This window comes from Sinohyriopsis cumingii, chromosome 13, assembly GCF_028554795.1.
Source record: "Sinohyriopsis cumingii isolate HCF-2022 chromosome 13, ASM2855479v2, whole genome shotgun sequence".
Classification (NCBI taxonomy): domain Eukaryota; kingdom Metazoa; phylum Mollusca; class Bivalvia; order Unionida; family Unionidae; genus Sinohyriopsis; species Sinohyriopsis cumingii.
The window spans coordinates 37,295,500-37,314,294 of NC_142973.1; the positions used below are offsets into that span (position 1 = coordinate 37,295,500).

General features: G+C 34.4%; 1 protein-coding gene across 7 annotated transcripts in view; it reads left to right on the forward strand.

The window, feature by feature from the left end:
- LOC149785220 (uncharacterized) overlaps nucleotides 1–18,795 on the forward strand; it is a 187,261-nt gene that overhangs the window by 153,135 nt on the left and 15,331 nt on the right. For all 7 annotated transcript variants that reach the window (XM_089979034.1, XM_089979039.1, XM_089979036.1 and 4 more), the window contains 7 exons: nucleotides 42–242; nucleotides 507–731; nucleotides 3,330–3,508; nucleotides 5,576–5,719; nucleotides 7,760–7,870; nucleotides 9,953–10,062; nucleotides 10,949–11,125. In XM_089979034.1, coding sequence (XP_089835160.1) covers nucleotides 42–242; nucleotides 507–731; nucleotides 3,330–3,508; nucleotides 5,576–5,719; nucleotides 7,760–7,870; nucleotides 9,953–10,062; nucleotides 10,949–11,125 — 1,147 coding nt within the window. The remainder of the gene's footprint in view (nucleotides 1–41; nucleotides 243–506; nucleotides 732–3,329; nucleotides 3,509–5,575; nucleotides 5,720–7,759; nucleotides 7,871–9,952; nucleotides 10,063–10,948; nucleotides 11,126–18,795) is intronic.

An 18,795-nucleotide genomic window follows, 5' to 3' on the forward strand; every position in this document is an offset into this window, starting at 1 on the left:
ATCTTTTAAAATTTCTGACAAGCAGTTACCTTTCATTTCAGGCCTCGAATCCAGGTCAGTTTGATAGTGATGTAGAGGTAATGTGGCAGAAGGGTCATTCTCAAGATTCCATATATCATATGGGGAAGGTCGGGGTCAACACGGACCATCCAGATGAGTCCATGACTGTCCATGGTAACATGAAGGTTACAGGTCAGTTGTACCATCCGTCTGACATTAGGATCAAGGAGGATCTCAAAGAGGTAAAAGTCAGTTTCTTTATATATTTGTTAGCTGTATAGCATGCATGTTTTTGACGTGACTTTTACAAGCGAGTATTATGGTAAATAAAAGTTTATCTTGACATAAAGGGTGTTTCATGTTGTTTTTTTTATTACAGAGAGGTATTTAGTTTTAAACAGTTCTATTAATGTCTATATGTCTGTTGGCCATTTTCTTTGTGCATTATCTCTCTCTTTCTCATACAGAATAAGTACATGTATAAACTTTTTGCATTTTTACATTAGATTGACTCTAAGGACCAACTTAAGAAATTAGCGCAAATGAAGATATACCAGTACAAGTACAGCACAGACTACGCCGATCATGTTGGTATGCCAGAGGACCAGCGTGAAGCAACAGGGGTCATAGCGCAGGAAGTGAGAGACTTGCTACCTGATGCTGTCAAGGAGACAGGAGATATTGTTCTTGGAAATGGCCAAAAAATTGATAATATTCTGGTTGTAAATAAGGTAGGATATCCGTTTACCTGAGAATGTTAAAAAGTTCAAAAGTTACTGTATGCAGCTAGATCAATATAAATTCTTAAGTGTGTTATTATATGTCCCAAACTTAAGACTCGCCATCATCTGAATCCCTTGTTTCTTATTTGCTGGAATAACCTACACAATAATTTACTGCAAATCCATTTACTTCCATGAGTAAGCATTTACATGAGCCGCAAGAATAGGTAGATTGGATCAGCTTGGACAGTTTAAGTGGTAGAGTGTCCATCTATCTTTAGGGAGGTCCCATGTTCAGTCTCTCAGTGACACATAGTTTTGCAAAACATTACCTTTTTGTCAGTAATTAAATTCTTGAATCAGGGAAGAGGTCATGTATTGTCTTGAAATACAGATTTTTTTTCAGTCTTGGATCAGGGAAGGGATTATATATTGCCTTAAAATGTGGAATACTGTTTTACTGGCATTAATACACAATTTGCTACTATTGCACTGATGTCTTTTCTGGGACTCCTGCCCCCATTCATGGCTAATTTTACCCACTTCCAGTTAGTATAAAGGGTCAGAATTGGAAAGAACATGATCCCAGTATGACTCCTTATTTAAAGCAATCATATATCTTCGTTTTTCTTTGGACTATATTTGTAGTATGCATGTGACAGATGGCACAATACAATTCACCTTTTTTGTTGTCTGTAAGGATCATCTAGATAATCAGATACCTGTTTTATGTTGACTGAGTGTTTTTCTCCTCAGTCCTTGCTTTATTGGAGTGTTTTCTTGTTCTCATAAATGCTGTCTTTTCATCTCGGTGAGTTGACGCAGCTGCTTAATCCATCAGTTGTTTGAAGTGTGAGGACCCGTTTTCATGCTTAATTCCAAAAGCTGGCCTAACAAAATGTCAGTCGTGTATTCCCCAATCATAGGTAAAGTTTGGATGCAAATTAAAGGAGCTGCAAAATTGATTAATACTTCAATATGTATGACAATGATAGGAGAATCAGTGATGATGTCATATACATGAGGGACTAGAGTGAGGATACAGTAATCTTGTGTGGACCTTTTTCAAATATTATTTTGATTTATTTTAATTTGCTAAATTGCTATACTAAATATATCTATCTTGATAGCATACTGCTACTGCTAATAATAATGCATGTGAAATAATAATGATAATACTACTAATAATAATAATACATGTGAAATAATATTACTAGTACTAATAATAATGCATGTGCAATAATAATGATAATACTAGTACTAATAATAATGCATGTGCAATAATAATGATAATACTAGTACTAATAATAATACATGTGAAATAATAATGATAATACTAGTACTAATAATAATACATGTGAAACAATAATGATAATACTAGTACTAATAATAATGCATGTGCAATAATAATGATAATACTAGTACTAATAATAATGCATGTGCAATAATAATGATAATACTAGTACTAATAATAATGCACGTGCAATAATAATGATAATACTTGTACTAATAATGCATGTGCAATAATAATGATAATACTAGTACTAATAATAATGCATGTGAAATAATAATGATAATACTAGTACTAATAATAATGCATGTGCAATAATGATAATACTAGTACTAATAATAATGTGAAATAATAATGATAATACTAGTACTAATAATAATACATGTGAAATAATAATGATAATACTAGTACTAATAATAATGCATGTGCAATAATAATGATAATACTAGTACTAATAATAATACATGTGAAATAATAATGATAATACTAGTACTAATAATAATGCATGTGCAATAATAATGATAATACTAGTACTAATAATAATGTGAAATAATAATGATAATACTAGTACTAATAATAATACATGTGAAATAATAATGATAATACTAGTACTAATAATAATGCATGTGCAATAATAATGATAATACTAGTACTAATAATAATACATGTGCAATAAGAATGATACTACTACTACTACTAATAATAATACATGTGCAATAATAATGATAATGCTAGTACTAATAATAATGCATTTGCAATAATAATGATAATACAAGTACTAATAATAATGCATGTGCAGTAATAATGATAATACTAATGCTAATAATAATGCTTAGTGCAGCATTTGTCACAAACCAAGTTTGAGAGATGAACCTGCCTTCAGAGGTCGCCTGTCTAAAAAGGCCATTTTGGCCCTTTCCCATCGGTGGCCACTGTAGACATGCTTAAAGTTTTGAGTTATGTCTGGAATTTCATTATAGTGAGGCACATTATTACAGGAAAGAGCTTTACAAGTTTTATCTTTTATAATGGGTACATTGTACCGACATCTAGATATTTGCTTGCCAACATGAAAATTAACTTGCCTGGGAAGTGAGAAAAATTAATTTTAAATCCTGTATCATAGTAACAGCAGTTATCAAGTGACTAGTTACCTCAGACATTTTATAGCACAAAAAAGGTTAATATGAATTCTTTTTTTCTTAATACAAACACAAGGTTTTATTCATTTGATCACTTATGAAAAAAAAAAATTGTTTACCTCTTAGGTTGCCTTTCCTAATGAAAACATCAAACTTTTATTTCTGTATTTCCAGGATCGTATATTTATGGAAAATGTGGGTGCAGTAAAAGAGTTATGTAAATTGACAGACAATTTGGAAGTAAGAATAGATGAGCTAGAAGCAATGAACAAGAAATTGTCCAGATTAAAGCGATATGACAGTCTGAAGTCAACCATAAGCTCCAAATCTAGTTGCAGTACAAGCACGATCAGGTAGGTACCTCTAACCAATATGTCAGTTGTTAGCTCATCTGATTATAAAGTATGCTATGGTCCTATGGGGGTGGGGGGATGGGATGTGTTTGTCTGTCACATGTCATTCCTTAGACACTTGACCAATTTCAAGCAGGTTTGGCAGAGAACATTGTGTGATGAAGGCCTTTCAGATTTTTTAACATCCACCATCCAAAAGAACTGCTGTTATTAAATATAGAAAAGCTCTTAAATAGCTTGTAATCAAAAACACATATGAAAATTTTTATTATAAAGCATCCAGGCATGAATGTCTTTCAAGTCTGTATGGATTTGCAGAGGCTGAATAGTTAGTTTACCAGACTTAAATCCAGAAGGCTGCAGGTTCTGCTCTTGCTCAAGACCATGCAGGCTGGGCTGCCATGGCGTATCTCTTGAATAGACACTGTAGGCCCATTGCCTTATCATCATATACCTAACACATGTATTAATGTACCATTAAAACTAATCAATCAGTCAGTCAATAATGTTTGGTAAATTGATGCAGATCAGTCATACATTATTGCTACCACTTCCAGCAGTAGACAGAACCTTAAACTGACATTCTTGAAAACTGCATTACAGAATTTGAACAAATGTGAAAGAAAGCAATGATGCTGACCTACAATCCAATATCGCTGCCATTACTTAAAATTAAAACAAACTTTAAATGATTTCTTTGCAAAAAAACAATCCAGTTTTTTTAAAAATTTGACAGAGGGCATAAATTTTTTTTATTTTTTTATACAAATGATGCCAATCCTCCATTTTGCATGGACTAATTTGGTATGGTGCTTTACAGCACAGCAACACAAATAGCTTAATTATTACCAACATTAAGTGCACACCATAGTAATTGACTGGCTGGCCTGTAATTAGCATGACTGCTTTTATACACAGCAAATTTGAAACAACTTGAAAATTACTGAAAAGAATTTGGCTAAATTTGACAGAAAGCATCTTGGCATAAGCCTTTCAAATTTACAAATATGACACCAATCTGCTTTCCAATATGACAGCCTTAACTCCATTCATAAAATGCAAAAAGTTATGGTAAAACAAGGAGCAGTTTCAAAGTGTGATTCGTTTTTAAAGGCAGAATGCCAAAATCTAGCAGTGATTCAAGGAAGGCTGATCCATCTGTGAAGCAAGCAAAGCTCATGGTTGACAGCGTTTGACTTTGTGAATCACAGCTGCAAGAGGGAGCATTTTATGCATTTCACGTACTGCAATCACCATATCAGGATTAGCCATTCTGCATTATACCACATCCAGTGATACAGTAACACCACCCTGCACTGGAACAGATGCAGATAGACCAATTTCAGTGGTCAAAAAAATTCAGAAAGATGTAAAGGAAATTTGAATAACAGTACCATTCTAATTCTAATATGTGCAAATGATGAAAATTAATGACACTTGCATCAAACATACCAATAAAACTTTGTCAGCAGAAAATCCACACTGCTTTAGTTACTACTGTATTCCACATTTTATTAGAGTAGATAACTTGTTTTACAATTTAGCTTATTTGGGTCACTTACATTGTCCTCCACTTCGATACTTAAAACAAGCTTTTTGAGCCTCAGAAAGCACCCTCACCCCACCCCAGAAAATGCTGGAAGTTTGTAGTTGCAAAATTTTTCTATGATCATGTCTTTAAGATGTATAGTCATGTTTACACTGTAACTAATGCTGCAATTCTAATTTAATGATATAGTCAAGTATTGGTTTATTTCACTGAATGATAAATCACTTGATCAGTTTCTTTGATCAGTTTTGGTTCAGATTTACTTCTGTTCCATTTCAGCTGTTTAAGACTTTAGAATCACTATGCATGGCTCTAGAAAATGCCTTGTTTTGGAGAGAATTAATGTTAAAAATTTAAATGATTATTCATGGATCATTTAAAAGGAACAAATGATTGATCATGATTTTCTGCCAGTTCCCCAGCTATTACACCAGCTGGGATTCACACTTTATTTTTTTTAACGAGATTTGCATTACTAGTTTCCATATTGTTCAGTGGTGTCTGTGTTTTACTTTCAGCTCAGCACCAAAGAAGCCACATCATCACCATCACCATCATCATCGACACCATCATTCTGCACCCACTCCTCCGAACAAAACTTGGTGCAGCAATAGATTTATCCAGTTCACAATCATAATACTCATTTGTGTCATGGCATTCTGGTGAGTCACACAGATATTACAGTCCTAATGCTTATTTGTGTCATGCCATTCTGGTGAGTCACACAGATATTACAATCATAATACTTGTGCCATGTCATTCTGGTGAGTCACACAGATATCAAACAATCCTAATGCTTATTTGTGTCATGACATTCTGGTGAGTCACAGATATTATAGTCATAATACTTATGCCATGGCATTCTGGTGAGTCACACAGATATCAAACAACATTCATAATGCTTATATGTGTCATGGCATTCTAGTGAGTCACACAGATATCAAACAAGATTCATAATGCTTATATGTGTCATGGCATTCTGGTGAGTCACACAGATATCAAACAACATTTATAATGCTTATATGTGTCATGGCATTCTAGTGAGTCACACAGATATCAAACAACATTCATAATGCTTATATGTGTCATGGCATTCTAGTGAGTCACACAGATATCAAACAACATTCATAATGCTTATATGTGTCATGGCATTCTAGTGAGTCACACAGATATTACCATCATAATACTTGTGGCATTCTGATAAGTCATAGATATCAAACAAAAGTCATAATAGTCATTTGTGGCATAGCATTCTGGTGAGTCAAACAGATATCAAACAACTTTGATAATACTTGTGTTATGGCATTCTGTTGAGTCACACAGATATCAAACAACGATTGTAATATTTACTTGTGTCATGGCAATCAGTGAGTCATACACATATCAAACAACAATCATAATTCTCATTTGTGTCATGGCATTCTGATGAGTTACTCACATGTCAAGCAAAAATCAAAATACTTATTTGGAGTCATGGTATTCCAGTGAGTCACTCAGATATCAAGAATAAATGAGTGAGAGCAGGAAAGACAGACATACAAACAGAATTAGATACCGAGTTATTTTAGGGTGCAAGAGAATTTTTGGTATTTTAAAATATGATAGTGAAATTTAATTAACATGAATTGTTTTCATAATTTGTAGAGTTTCAGTACTTGGTACAAATTAAATGTAAACAGCTTCATTTCTACCATTAGTATTGTTTCCTGTTAACATCAGTCATATTCATATCATGGTTACAATGTGAAGAAGGCCTGCTGAAAGGTCAATTCATTCATGATAATATGACAGTATGGAATAATATTGATAAGAAACCATTTATTAACAGTTTGGTCTGTTTTTACAAACAAAAGCAATAGAACTGATTAGCTGATTCATTGCATTTTTGTATCCCCAAAATAAAACAGTATACTTGTGTTTGTGCATTAAAACCTGTCTTGTAAGACTACTGTCTTAAAAGACCACTTGTCAGGAGAGAATTCTGAGAGATCATATTATCAGTACACTGATCAGTTAGTTATGGTATTCTGACCTATAATTAGAGACCACCTGTTTTAAGAGACCACATTCTTTATGTACTGATTAATTAGATATAGAGTGATCTGACTTGCTGGGAGAGCTTTGGACTCCTAATCCAAGGGTAGTTCGTTTGAATCCCACCCAGACCAGCTCAGTTCAGCTGTATGAGCACATCTTTGGGAAAGGCACATAGCTTCCATTTCCTTGGCATGATGTAGACAATAATGTTAGAAGTTCCATTAAAACCAACAGAAACAAAACAATCTAACCTCTAATGAGATACAGTAGAACCCCATGTTATATCCGAATTCGCATTATAGCGGGGTGCGTTACAGTGGGGTTGCACTGTACCACTTTTAGCAGGCTTAAGAGAAGGTGTCGCAGGACATTCAGAGACCATACTGCTGTATTCAGTCAGTGTCATATTTGTATGCTTTTTCATGATAAATTAATTTCACTGTTTCTATGAATCAGTTTCTCTGGTAGGCTTGTAAAAAATTGGCTACTGCTGTATTCAGTCAGTGTCATATTTGTATGCTTTTTCATGATAAATTAATTTCACTGTTTCTGTTAATCAGTTTTTCTGGTAGGCTTGTAAAACATTAGCTACTGTGTAAAAAAAAGTTATTGTATTTTCTTTCTGTATTTGTGTATATATGATACGTAATAATGTCTTTTTTCAGTCTCGTAGCTATCTCGATATTATACATATTGGAAAGACAAAAGGTCAATAAGATTGATGTGACAGTAAACCATTCTGGGCCAGTAGCAGACACCGGACAAACCACCTCACAGTGAGTAACAATTTTCACCTAGTATAATGTGTTGCTTTTTCAAGAAATCTGTTTGATCACTTCCAATTTATGTCTTTGAGTTTTTAAGATATTCAGTTCAGCGCTGCTTCTGTTTGGCCATTTTGAAAAACAGTCCCTGTCTTAGCAAGACATCATGTGGATAGATTAATCTGTTACTTTGATTATATTTAATTTTGTGACTATCAAGTTTTATGACTTTGCTAACAATGACATATTCATCTGTACATAAGTTCATGGCTTTTAGAAGGGGTCTTATTGTTTTCACTGAATGATCATTGTTGGTTGGATCTTTAAATTCAGGATTAGAAGCAACATAAAACCTGGTGAACACACATAATACTTCAATCATGAGTTTGTCCAAACAAACTGATGATCACCCCTGACAATTAACTGATTTACAACCTTATTGGAATCGGGCATTTTGTAAATGCTGATGGAGGCAAAGTCTCAGTCTTCATTTATTAACTCATTTTAAGTGCACTTACTTAAAACAGCTAATGAATGTTTAGTAGAAAGTATTTATTATGTATAATTTCACTTATGCATTGGCATTATTATAAAGTATTTACATGGTCATTATATATATTAGCAGGTACAGATCTATATCTCACAATCATATGCCATTTTCTTGTCTATGAAGGTGCTCTATTATTTCCAGTTGTGAATTCTCTGAAACTTGCTTGCCCACAATAGTCTGTATCTGTGAAATCAAGCTCTTTATTTTACGAAGTATTCATTTCGCTTGGCTGCCTTTTTATCTTTGATCACAATTATGAAAGAGTCGGTTAATTTAAGGTAATTTATGTTACATACACAATAACATTTATGAGTGTTCGATTGATCAAATAAAGTGAGTTCACCTGACATACGACCGGGGCAGCTAGATTTTAAGTTTGTAGGATTTTCATGCCTTTTATCTTTTCTTTTATTCCACCTCCTTTATTTGATTCAAAAGACATATTTAATGTGATAATATGGAGGAGACCAGCTTTTAATTCAGTGCAACAATACAACAAATACTTTCGGAAGCCAATTATAAAAACACGGTCGGTGCTTAGGCCTAATTAGGTTGTGAAAGAAATGCTCGTGGACATAGCTGTTACGGTAGATTGACGCATTTTACACTTAATTACAAGAGGACACATTGCATTTATGATGATTACACTTAAAAGGAACTAAAAGATAGAACTAGTAAACAAATTTCAATTGATAGTTTTTTTTATTTAATTTGTATTTATTTCTTAAAGTACTGCCTCCACTCTGCGTAAGTGACATTTTTTTGATCGAAATTTCCTTAAATATCGTTAATTGTAGTGTACTAGGAATGTCGTTTGGAAAGAAAATGTAAAATATTGTATGACCTATTTTTAAATTTGATATTTCATAGCATTGATTTAAATTTCCAGGTCCTATCTACCGTTTTTGACGATAAAACGAGCGATACATCAAAGTTTCCATTACCAATTTTTATCGCAATTTTCTTCAAGTTAAACAAATAGGGCTCAATTTTTGGGGTGTTTTCTGGTTTAAAAAATGGGATCCATGCCTGACCTCGCGTTATAAGTGGGTTCGTGAGTTATCAGGGCACAAGTTATTTAGGGAGTGGTGTAATTATAAATATGGTTTATAAATATGGTCTGGAAAGCTATAATAGTAAATGTCTTTGTGATTGTCAGTGATATAGTCTGCAATACTGTAATAGTACTTGTTTTTTGTGATAGTGATATGGTCTGCAATACTATAATAGTAATTGTCCTTGTGATAGTTAGTAATATGGTCTGCAATACTATAATAGTAATTGTTCTTGTGATAGTAATATGATTTGCGATACTGTAATAGTAATTGTCCTTGTGATAAGCAGTGAATAAAACGTGTATCCTTTAAACAAGTTTCAGCTGAGAAACATTATTTGGCATGAAAGACCTTCATCAGTGCAGTTACTGAAATGTTGAAAAAAATATAAAGAAAAGCATGATCTAATAAATATAGATATAAATATCAGTTTAATCTATCAAACCGTTATGGTTTGATGTTATATGATATGATATGCATAATTTTCAGGATGGACAATACAAGCAAAGGTTCCATAGGCCCTGGTCTTTTGAGTACAGGAACAAAAGCAACTCCAACTAAACCTGTTTCTTATCCAACAGCAAGAATGCTGCCAACAGGTAACTGTTACTTTTTTTCCCACCCTGATTTTTGTGCTGCCTCCTAAAAATGTAATCCAGTATGTTATAGGAGTCTCAATATCTGTCCATCATCCTCATCTTTGTTGCTGCATCCATCACTTGCAGCAGTTGGTTTTGGTTAAACTATTTATTCTTATTTTGCTTTGGTATTTCTTAAACATTCTTTGCACACAGTTAAGTTTGGAGCAAAGAAGATCCTTAAAGATGGTGGGTGAAAAGAAAGGTCAAAGAGAATGGACATATTACTTTATATATTTATGAATGGTTGTGTAGTTATCATTGGTCAAAATTTTCATTAGTTGCTGAATCTGTTTTTGTCTGTAAAGCAACTGGCATTAAGTATCTTGAAGGATTTGGAGGCCAAGATGAAAGTTCAGAGTTGCAAGGGCCAATTCATTAGTTTGGGACATTTTCATGAATATAATAACATAGCCTTTCTCACAAGTAAATAAATACATTTCGGGAGTTTTCTTTCCTTAAAGCATCATCATGTAGGCAGTGAGCTAAGAATACTTTTTTCATTTATATGTGCTCATATTCCCAGTTGCAGAACTATAAATGTTTTCAGTGGCAGTTATTTTCCCTCGATATTTGAGTTTTTATAATCAGTGGAAATTTTACCTTGATTTTTGAAGTGGCAAAAACAGGAGAACTTAAAGCTATAAACTGGGCTTGCACATATCAGAATCAGGAGTTGAACCCAGGATGACAAATGTGCAAGGTGAGTTTGACATCACTGCAATATCCACGTGCTTTCCTCTGTGCATTCAGGATATAAACCAACATCTAACCCATTGAGGGCATAGAACTTCTTGAACAGTCAGTGTAAATAAAGTGTTAACAGCATAATTATCTTTTATTTCAGTGGTAACCTCCCATGTTTCAGTTATTCCTCCATTCCCTTCATGCAGTCCTCCAGATGGCTGTGAAATCTACTGTTGTTCGATGAGCGGTGATGAGCCACAATTTCCCTATATTTACCATGGAGAAGGGGGAGAGGGTGAAGTTTATGGACCAGACACAGATGGCTCTGGACCCCCATGTAAGTCCTAAGATATACTCTTTTTGATATGTTGACAGGATGTAGGATTCACTTTGTTGATTCTTTCTTATGTTTAACTGTCTGTTCTTTCTGTTTTAAGCTACAATTCTGATTTCAGTACAACATTAAAGTCAAACTTTCAGTGTGTTTGCACCTATGGGTCAAGGTGTGAAGCATTGACTTGGCCACTGTGACTTACTTTCCTGAGTTTAACATCATTTTGAAAACAGTAAAGTTTAAAAACCAATATTTTGTCACAATTTGCCACAATAGTTTCCAGTACAGATGCATCTCAGGCTGAGAGTGTTTTATCTACCAAAACTGGATGACAGAAGTTATTCAGCATTTCTTATGTATACAAATGTGAACTGATTCACTATATATGTGTCATTAGTAAGGTTTTCATTCAATCTAAAACATTAAGTGTCCTTTCAGAAACAGAAAAAGGGTTTGGTTCCTGGCTTGTTTTATGTAGAATATTCTTGATGCACTAAACCTTAGTTAAGAACTGATTATTGTCCTTCACCTTTCATAAAAAGTAATGGATATTATATTGGAACTGTCCATCTTTCCATCCTTCCATCTGTCTATCATTCTGTCTGTCCATCCTTGTTTTGTTTCTGCATGATGGATTATTCTCATGCCAACAAATTTGGCAGGGATATGGTCATTCAAGATGTCCTTTTGAAACTTGGTAGACATTATTCTAATGGTCCACAGTGTCCCATTGGAACTTGATAGACATTCTAATGGTCCACAGTGTCCCATTGGAACTTGGTAGACATTATAATGGTACACAATGTCCCATTGAAACTTGGTAGACATTATTCTAATGGTACACAGTGTCCCATTGAAACTTGGTAGACATTATTCTAATGGTACACAGTGTCCCATTGAAACTTGGTAGACATTATTCTAATGGTCCACAGTGTCCCTTTGAAATTTGGTAGACATTCTAATGGTCCACAGTGTCCCTTTGAAATTTGGTAGACATTCTAATGGTCCACAGTGTCCCATTGGAACTTGGTAGACATTCTAATGGTCCACAGTGTCCCTTTGAAACTTGGTAGACATTCTAATGGTCCACAGTGTCCCATTGGAACTTGATAGACATTCTAATGGTCCACAGTGTCCCATTGGAACTTGGTAGACATTATAATGGTACACAATGTCCCATTGAAACTTGGTAGACATTATTCTAATGGTCCACAGTGTCCCTTTGAAATTTGGTAGACATTCTAATGGTCCACAGTGTCCCATTGGAACTTGGTAGACATTCTAATGGTCCACAGTGTCCCATTGAAACTTGGTAGACATTCTAATGGTCCACAGTGTCCCATTGGAACTTGGTAGACATTCTGATGGTACACAGTGTCCCTTTAAAACTTGGTAGACATTATTGTAATGGTCCACAGTGTCCCATTGGAACTTGGTAGACATTCTAATGGTACATATGTCCCTTTGAAATTTGGTAGACATTCTAATGGTCCACAGTGTCCCATTAGAACTTGGTAGACATTCTAATGGTACACAGTGTCCCTTTGAAACTTGGTAGACATTATTCTAATGGTCCACAGTGTCCCATTGGAACTTGGTAGACATTCTAATGGTACACAGTGTCCCACTGGAACTTGGTCGACATTCTAATGGTACACAGTGTCCCTTTGGAACTTGGTAGACATTCTAATGGTACACAGTGTCCCTTTGAAAATTGGTAGACATTATAATGGTACTCAATGTCCCATTGAAACTTGGTAGACATTCTAATGGTCCACAGTGTCCCTTTGAAACTTGGTAGACATTCTAATGGTACATATGTCCCTTTGAAATTTGGTAGACATTCTAATGGTACACAGGGTCCCTTTGAAACTTGGTAGACATTCTAATGGTACAGTGTCCCTTTGAAACTTGGTAGACATTCTAATGGTAAATATGTCCCTTTGAAATTTGATCAACATTAATTTTTTGGTCCACAATGCTCCCTTGAAGTTTGGTAGGCACTATTCTGATGGTCCAGAATTTCCATTTGAAAATTGGTAGGCATTATTCTGATGGCCCAGAATTTCCCTTTGAAACTTGGTAGGCATTATTCTGATGGCCCCGAATTTCCCTTTGAAACTTGGTAGGCATTATTCTGATGGTCCAGAATTTCCCTTTGAAACTTGGTAGGCATTATTTTGATGGTCCAGAATTTCCCTTTGAAACTTGGTAGGCATTATTCTGATGGCCCAGACTTTCCCTTTGAAACTTGGAAAACATGATTTTAATGGTCCAGCTTCCTGATAATAATAATAATAATAATAATAATAATAATAAATAATAATAATTAATAATAATAATGACCATATTTAAAGAGGGTAACACAATTAGCTAAGAACTAATCTACCTTGAGGCCCTCATACAAAGTAATTTATTTATTTTAGCTGCATCTCTGAAGCCACTGGATATAATGGGTTTGGAAGAAGGAAATAAGAGTGGGCATTTCTAATCTCAACTTGAATACTATTCCAGATAAGAGTTCCAGGGTATTGGAAACTTTTTAAAATAACTCCTTATTTGGTTTGGGAATTTTATACTGTTTGGTAGACATTGATCGCAGGTGGAAAGTATTACCAGATAGCCTATACTAGAATAGTGATTGTAAATATTCAGGAGCACTATTATGGGATATCCTGTAGATTAATCTGGCTTTTGTCAAACAGATTCGGTTTTTAATAGGTAATATTTTTAACTTACCAGCTAAATTTTCCTTGCTTTCTTTCTGGACTGATATTAGCCATAATGCTCTTTTTTGAAGAGGTGCCAGCTTTGCTATGTTTTTATCATTTGAATTACCCCATACTGTATTACAGTAGTCTAATTAGGGTTGTATGTAACTGTTATAAAATAGTTTTCTGTGCCTTTCAGGGAGAAAATGTCTTATCCTATTGAGAAGCCATAAACTTGAATTGACTTTTCTACTGATATGTTTGATATGTTCAGTCCATGATAGGTTATTATCTACCAGAACACCAAGTAGTCTATCATGACAGACCATTTGCAAATTTTTATCCTTCCATGTCAGACATAGTTCATCACTATCAAGATTTGTCCTTTTTTGCCATGTTGAGATAAGTAATATTTTAGTTTTACCAGTATTTACCACCATGCCATTGCATGTGCACCAGTTTTCCAGTTTGTTTATGGCATTCTGTAAAGAAATTTCGAGTTCATGCTTTGTGTTTTGGATGTCTGACAATGTTGTGTCATCTGCATACAGAACTGTAGATGATATTGAGTCTCTTAGTAAAAGTGGTAGGTCATTAATAAATAAAATGAATAGTAATGGACCTAGAATTGAGCCTTGTGTTTCTCCATATCTAATTGTTAGAGGTTCAGACATAACATTATTTATGTAAACATGTTGTGTTCTCTCACTTAAGTAAGAAGTAAACCATCTAATTGTTCTTTCATCACATTGGTAGATTTTCAGTTTCTTCAAAAGGATTTCATGATCCACCATGTCAAAAGCTTTCCTGAAATCTACAAATACAGATCCTATTATTCTACCTTGGTCATCCATGTTTTATTTCTGCATGATCGATTATTCTCATGCTAACACATTTGGCTGGGATATGGTCATTCAAGATGTCCTTTTGAAACTTGGTAGACATTATTGTAATGGTCCACAGTGTCCCACTGGAACTTGGTAGAAACTGGGTAGACATGATTATGATGGTCTAGATGTCCCTTTGAAGCTTGGTAGGCATTATTCTGATGGCCCAGAATTTCCCTTTGAAACCTGGTAGGTATTATTCTGATGGCCCAAAATTTCCCTTTGAAACTTGGTAGGCATTATTCTGATGGCCCAGAATTTCCCTTTGAAACTTGGTGGGCGTTATTCTGATTGCCCAGAATTTCCCTTTGAAACTTGGCAGGCATTATTCTGATGGTCCAGAATTTCCCTTTGAAAGCTGGTAGACATGATTATGATGGTCTATTTTGTTCCTTTGAAACTTGGTAGACATTAATCTAATGGTCCAGTGTCCCATTGAAACTTGGTAGACATTCTAATTATCCAAATGTCCCTTTGAAACTTGGTAGGCATTATTCAAATGATCCAGAATTTCCCTTTGAAACTTGGTAGGCATTATTCAAATGGTCCAGAATTTCCCTTTACTATTCATATTTCTTCAGAGTCATTATTTTAATAGTTTTGTCTTCTTTGTCTATACATGCATTTATATTGCACTATTTTTTCATCACAAGGACAAATATCTTTTTAAGATGTCTCGATTAAATGTTGTCCTTTTATTTTAACTAACACTGTAGATATGTCTTTTCTAGTCGTAATTCTTCATTTTCAGCATTTTCAATGTTTTCTTATGGCTGTCTTTTAATCAATCTATCATTCACATTTTTGTTTCTGGAAAATAACTTGAAAACCATCTAAGATATATATATGAAAATTGGTATACTTATTAGACTAGTGGTGTAGATGTGCAATTTTGCTGTTCCCAGTGATTCAGTATAACTATTTTGAATTTTTTATTCTTTATTCATCAATCCATCATTCACTCTTTCATTTCCAGTTCTATATTAGTGATGTACATGTGCTTTTACTATTCACAGTTCTTTACTTTCAATAATTTTTAGCTATTTTTTATCTCTTCATCCATCTGTTATCAATTATCTGCACATTTGTTTATGGGACAAAACTTAAAAACTGTTTAAGATATCTCTTGAAATTTGGTATACATGCTAGAATAGTGTTGATGTACCTTTTTCTATTCACTATTCATTTGTTTTATTTCTTTGTTGCTTTATCCATTTTTCTGTTCATCATCCTTCCACACTTTAGTTTCTGTAGCATAATTGCAAAACCATTCAAGATATGTCTGTAAAACTTGGTGCATATTTTAGTGCTGGCTTGTGCTATTCATACAGCTACAGTTTGAATATTTCTAATATACTTATCTTTTTTTAATTCATTCATGATTTCCACTTTCATTTCTGGAGCTATTATCCCAAGCCATCGATAATATCTCCGTGAAATTTCGTTATTATTGGATTTTGTAGCTGCTTGATGTTGATGAGACCTTGTTTGATCTTGCTTGCCAGATTTAAGTAGAAATTTTTGTACAGAGTTATACACCCTAATTGTCAGACCTCACCATTTTAATTCTGTACAATAACATTTTTATTTAGGATTGGATTTCCCCCACATTTGGTTACAGCATAGTATTGATGAGACCTCAGTTGAGCTTGATTATATGCAATTTACCTTAGTATTGAACTGAGTGATGGGAAATGGCTGATTTACTTTATTATTTAGTATAGTGATGGGAAATGGCTGATTTACTTTATTATTTAGTATAGTGATGGGAAATGGCTGATTTACTTTATTATTTAGTATAGTGATGGGAAATGGTTGATTTACTTTACTGTTTAGTGGAGTGATGGGAAATGGCTGATTTACTTTTATTATTTAGTGGAGTGATGGGAAATGGCTGATTTACTTTAGTACCGAGTGAAGTGATGGGAAATGGCTGATTTACTTTTATTATTTAATGGAGTGATGGGAAATGGCTGATTTACTTTAGTACCGAGTGAAGTGATGGGAAATGGCTGATTTACTTTTAGTATTTAGTGGAGTGATGGGAAATGGCTGATTTACTTTTATTATTTAGTGGAGTGATGGGAAATGGCTGATTTACTTTTATTATTTAGTGGAGTGATGGGAAATGGCTGATTTACTTTTATTATTTAGTGGAGCGATGCGAAATGGCTGATTTACTTTAGTACCGAGTGGAATGATGGGAAATGGCTGATTTACTTTTAGTATTTAGTGGAGTGATGGGAAATGGCTGATGTACTTTAGTACCGAGTGAAGTGATGGGAAATGGCTGATTTACTTTTAGTATTTAGTGGAGTGATGGGAAATGGCTGATGTACTTTTAATACTGAGTGAAGTGATGGGAAATGGCTGATTTACTTTTAGTATTTAGTGGAGTGATGAGAAATGGCTGATTTACTTTAGTACCGAGTGCAGTGATGAGAAATGGCTGGTTTACTTTAGTACTGAGTGAAGTGATGAGAAATGGCTGATTTACTTTAGTACTGAGTGCAGTGATGAGAAATGGCTGATTTACTTTAGTATTGAGTGAAGTGATGAGAAATGGCTGATTTACTTACAAGCCTTAAAGTACCTTACATAAACCTTTTTAGCTTACCTGGCTATAAAGCCATGTGATGTTATCCATCATCTGTAATTGAATATCTGTTGTTAGTCATCAGTTGTCAATTCATTATTATTATTTACAGCTCCTAAAAAATGTTTGAAGAATTTTACATGATTATGCATAAAATATTTTAGCCTTCAAGGCCTTTAACTTCTCAGCATCATCTGATCTGTTATCCAATATGGCCACTATTTAAAAACAACAGAAAACTCTTTAAAGAATGTCTTCTCAAAACCTGCTTAATGGAATTTGATGAAAATGGTTCCAGCATGAATGTCTTTCGAATTTTTTCATTTGATGCCAATCCAACATCAAATATGGCCACTGTTTCTTCAACAAGAAAAGCCTTTTAATGACTTCTCATAAACTGCTGAACAGAATTTGACCAAATTTGACAGGAAACATCCTGGTATGGAGAAGTGGCCTTTTTCCTGGTGTCCAGTGTCTGTTAGAACAAGTTTGTTATCGCTAGATAACCTGGATTACTGGGAGGATATCCTCTAAACTGTCCCGACATATTTATCCCATGTTCCAGTTATTTGGAAATAAAAATGTTGCCCCTCAGACATCCAGTGTGACCACTGTGGCAGACATTTTTGACACCTTGTTATTATTACTCTGCCTGAATAGAGGGTCATATTGACATGGGATTTTCTTGAAAAGGCTTCTTTTAATAACTTGTTGGTCCTAAATGAAAGTAGTGCCAATTTGATATTCAATATATTGCTGCTATGGCAACCTTCTTGAAAATCATATTGCTACTTATCCTGAATAGATGGTCCTTTTGACATGGGGTTTTCACTGAAAGACTTGTGATGTCTAGTTGGTGTTAAATGAAAATAAATGTCAATCTGATATCTTGTGTGTCAGTCATGTTGGCTGTCTTGTGTGTCAGTCATGTTGGCTTATCTTGTATGTCAGTCATGTTGGCTTATATTGTGTGTCAGTCATGTTGGCTGTCTTGTATGTCAGTCATGTTGGCTTATCTTGTGTGTCAGTCATGTTGGCTGTCTTGTATGTCAGTCATGTTGGCTTATATTGTGTGTCAGTCATGTTGGCTGTCTTGAAGATCGAGCTATTGCCACTCCTCCTGACTCTTATAATGTCAAGTTGATCCTTAATGAAAATGGTGCCAGTCTGACCTTCAACACATTAACCCCTGGAGCTTTCAGTCATTTTCGCCTGAAAATCGAGTAGGAAACCCATTTTGAAAGCTATTTCTGAATAGACTCGGAAACACCAAATCCTCGGTCATCTTTCAATAACATACTGCCTAGTTGTGTTAGAAACATCATTTTTCATTGGCTATTTGACTCGCGCATGAGCAGAAGAGTAAAAGTTGGAGTTCTTTTTTCTTTTTTTTTAGCTAAACAGAGCCATTATTATTGCATGGAGACCACTCTTTATTCCAAATACCCATCTTATCCTACTTTTTGCAAAGGCTCATCT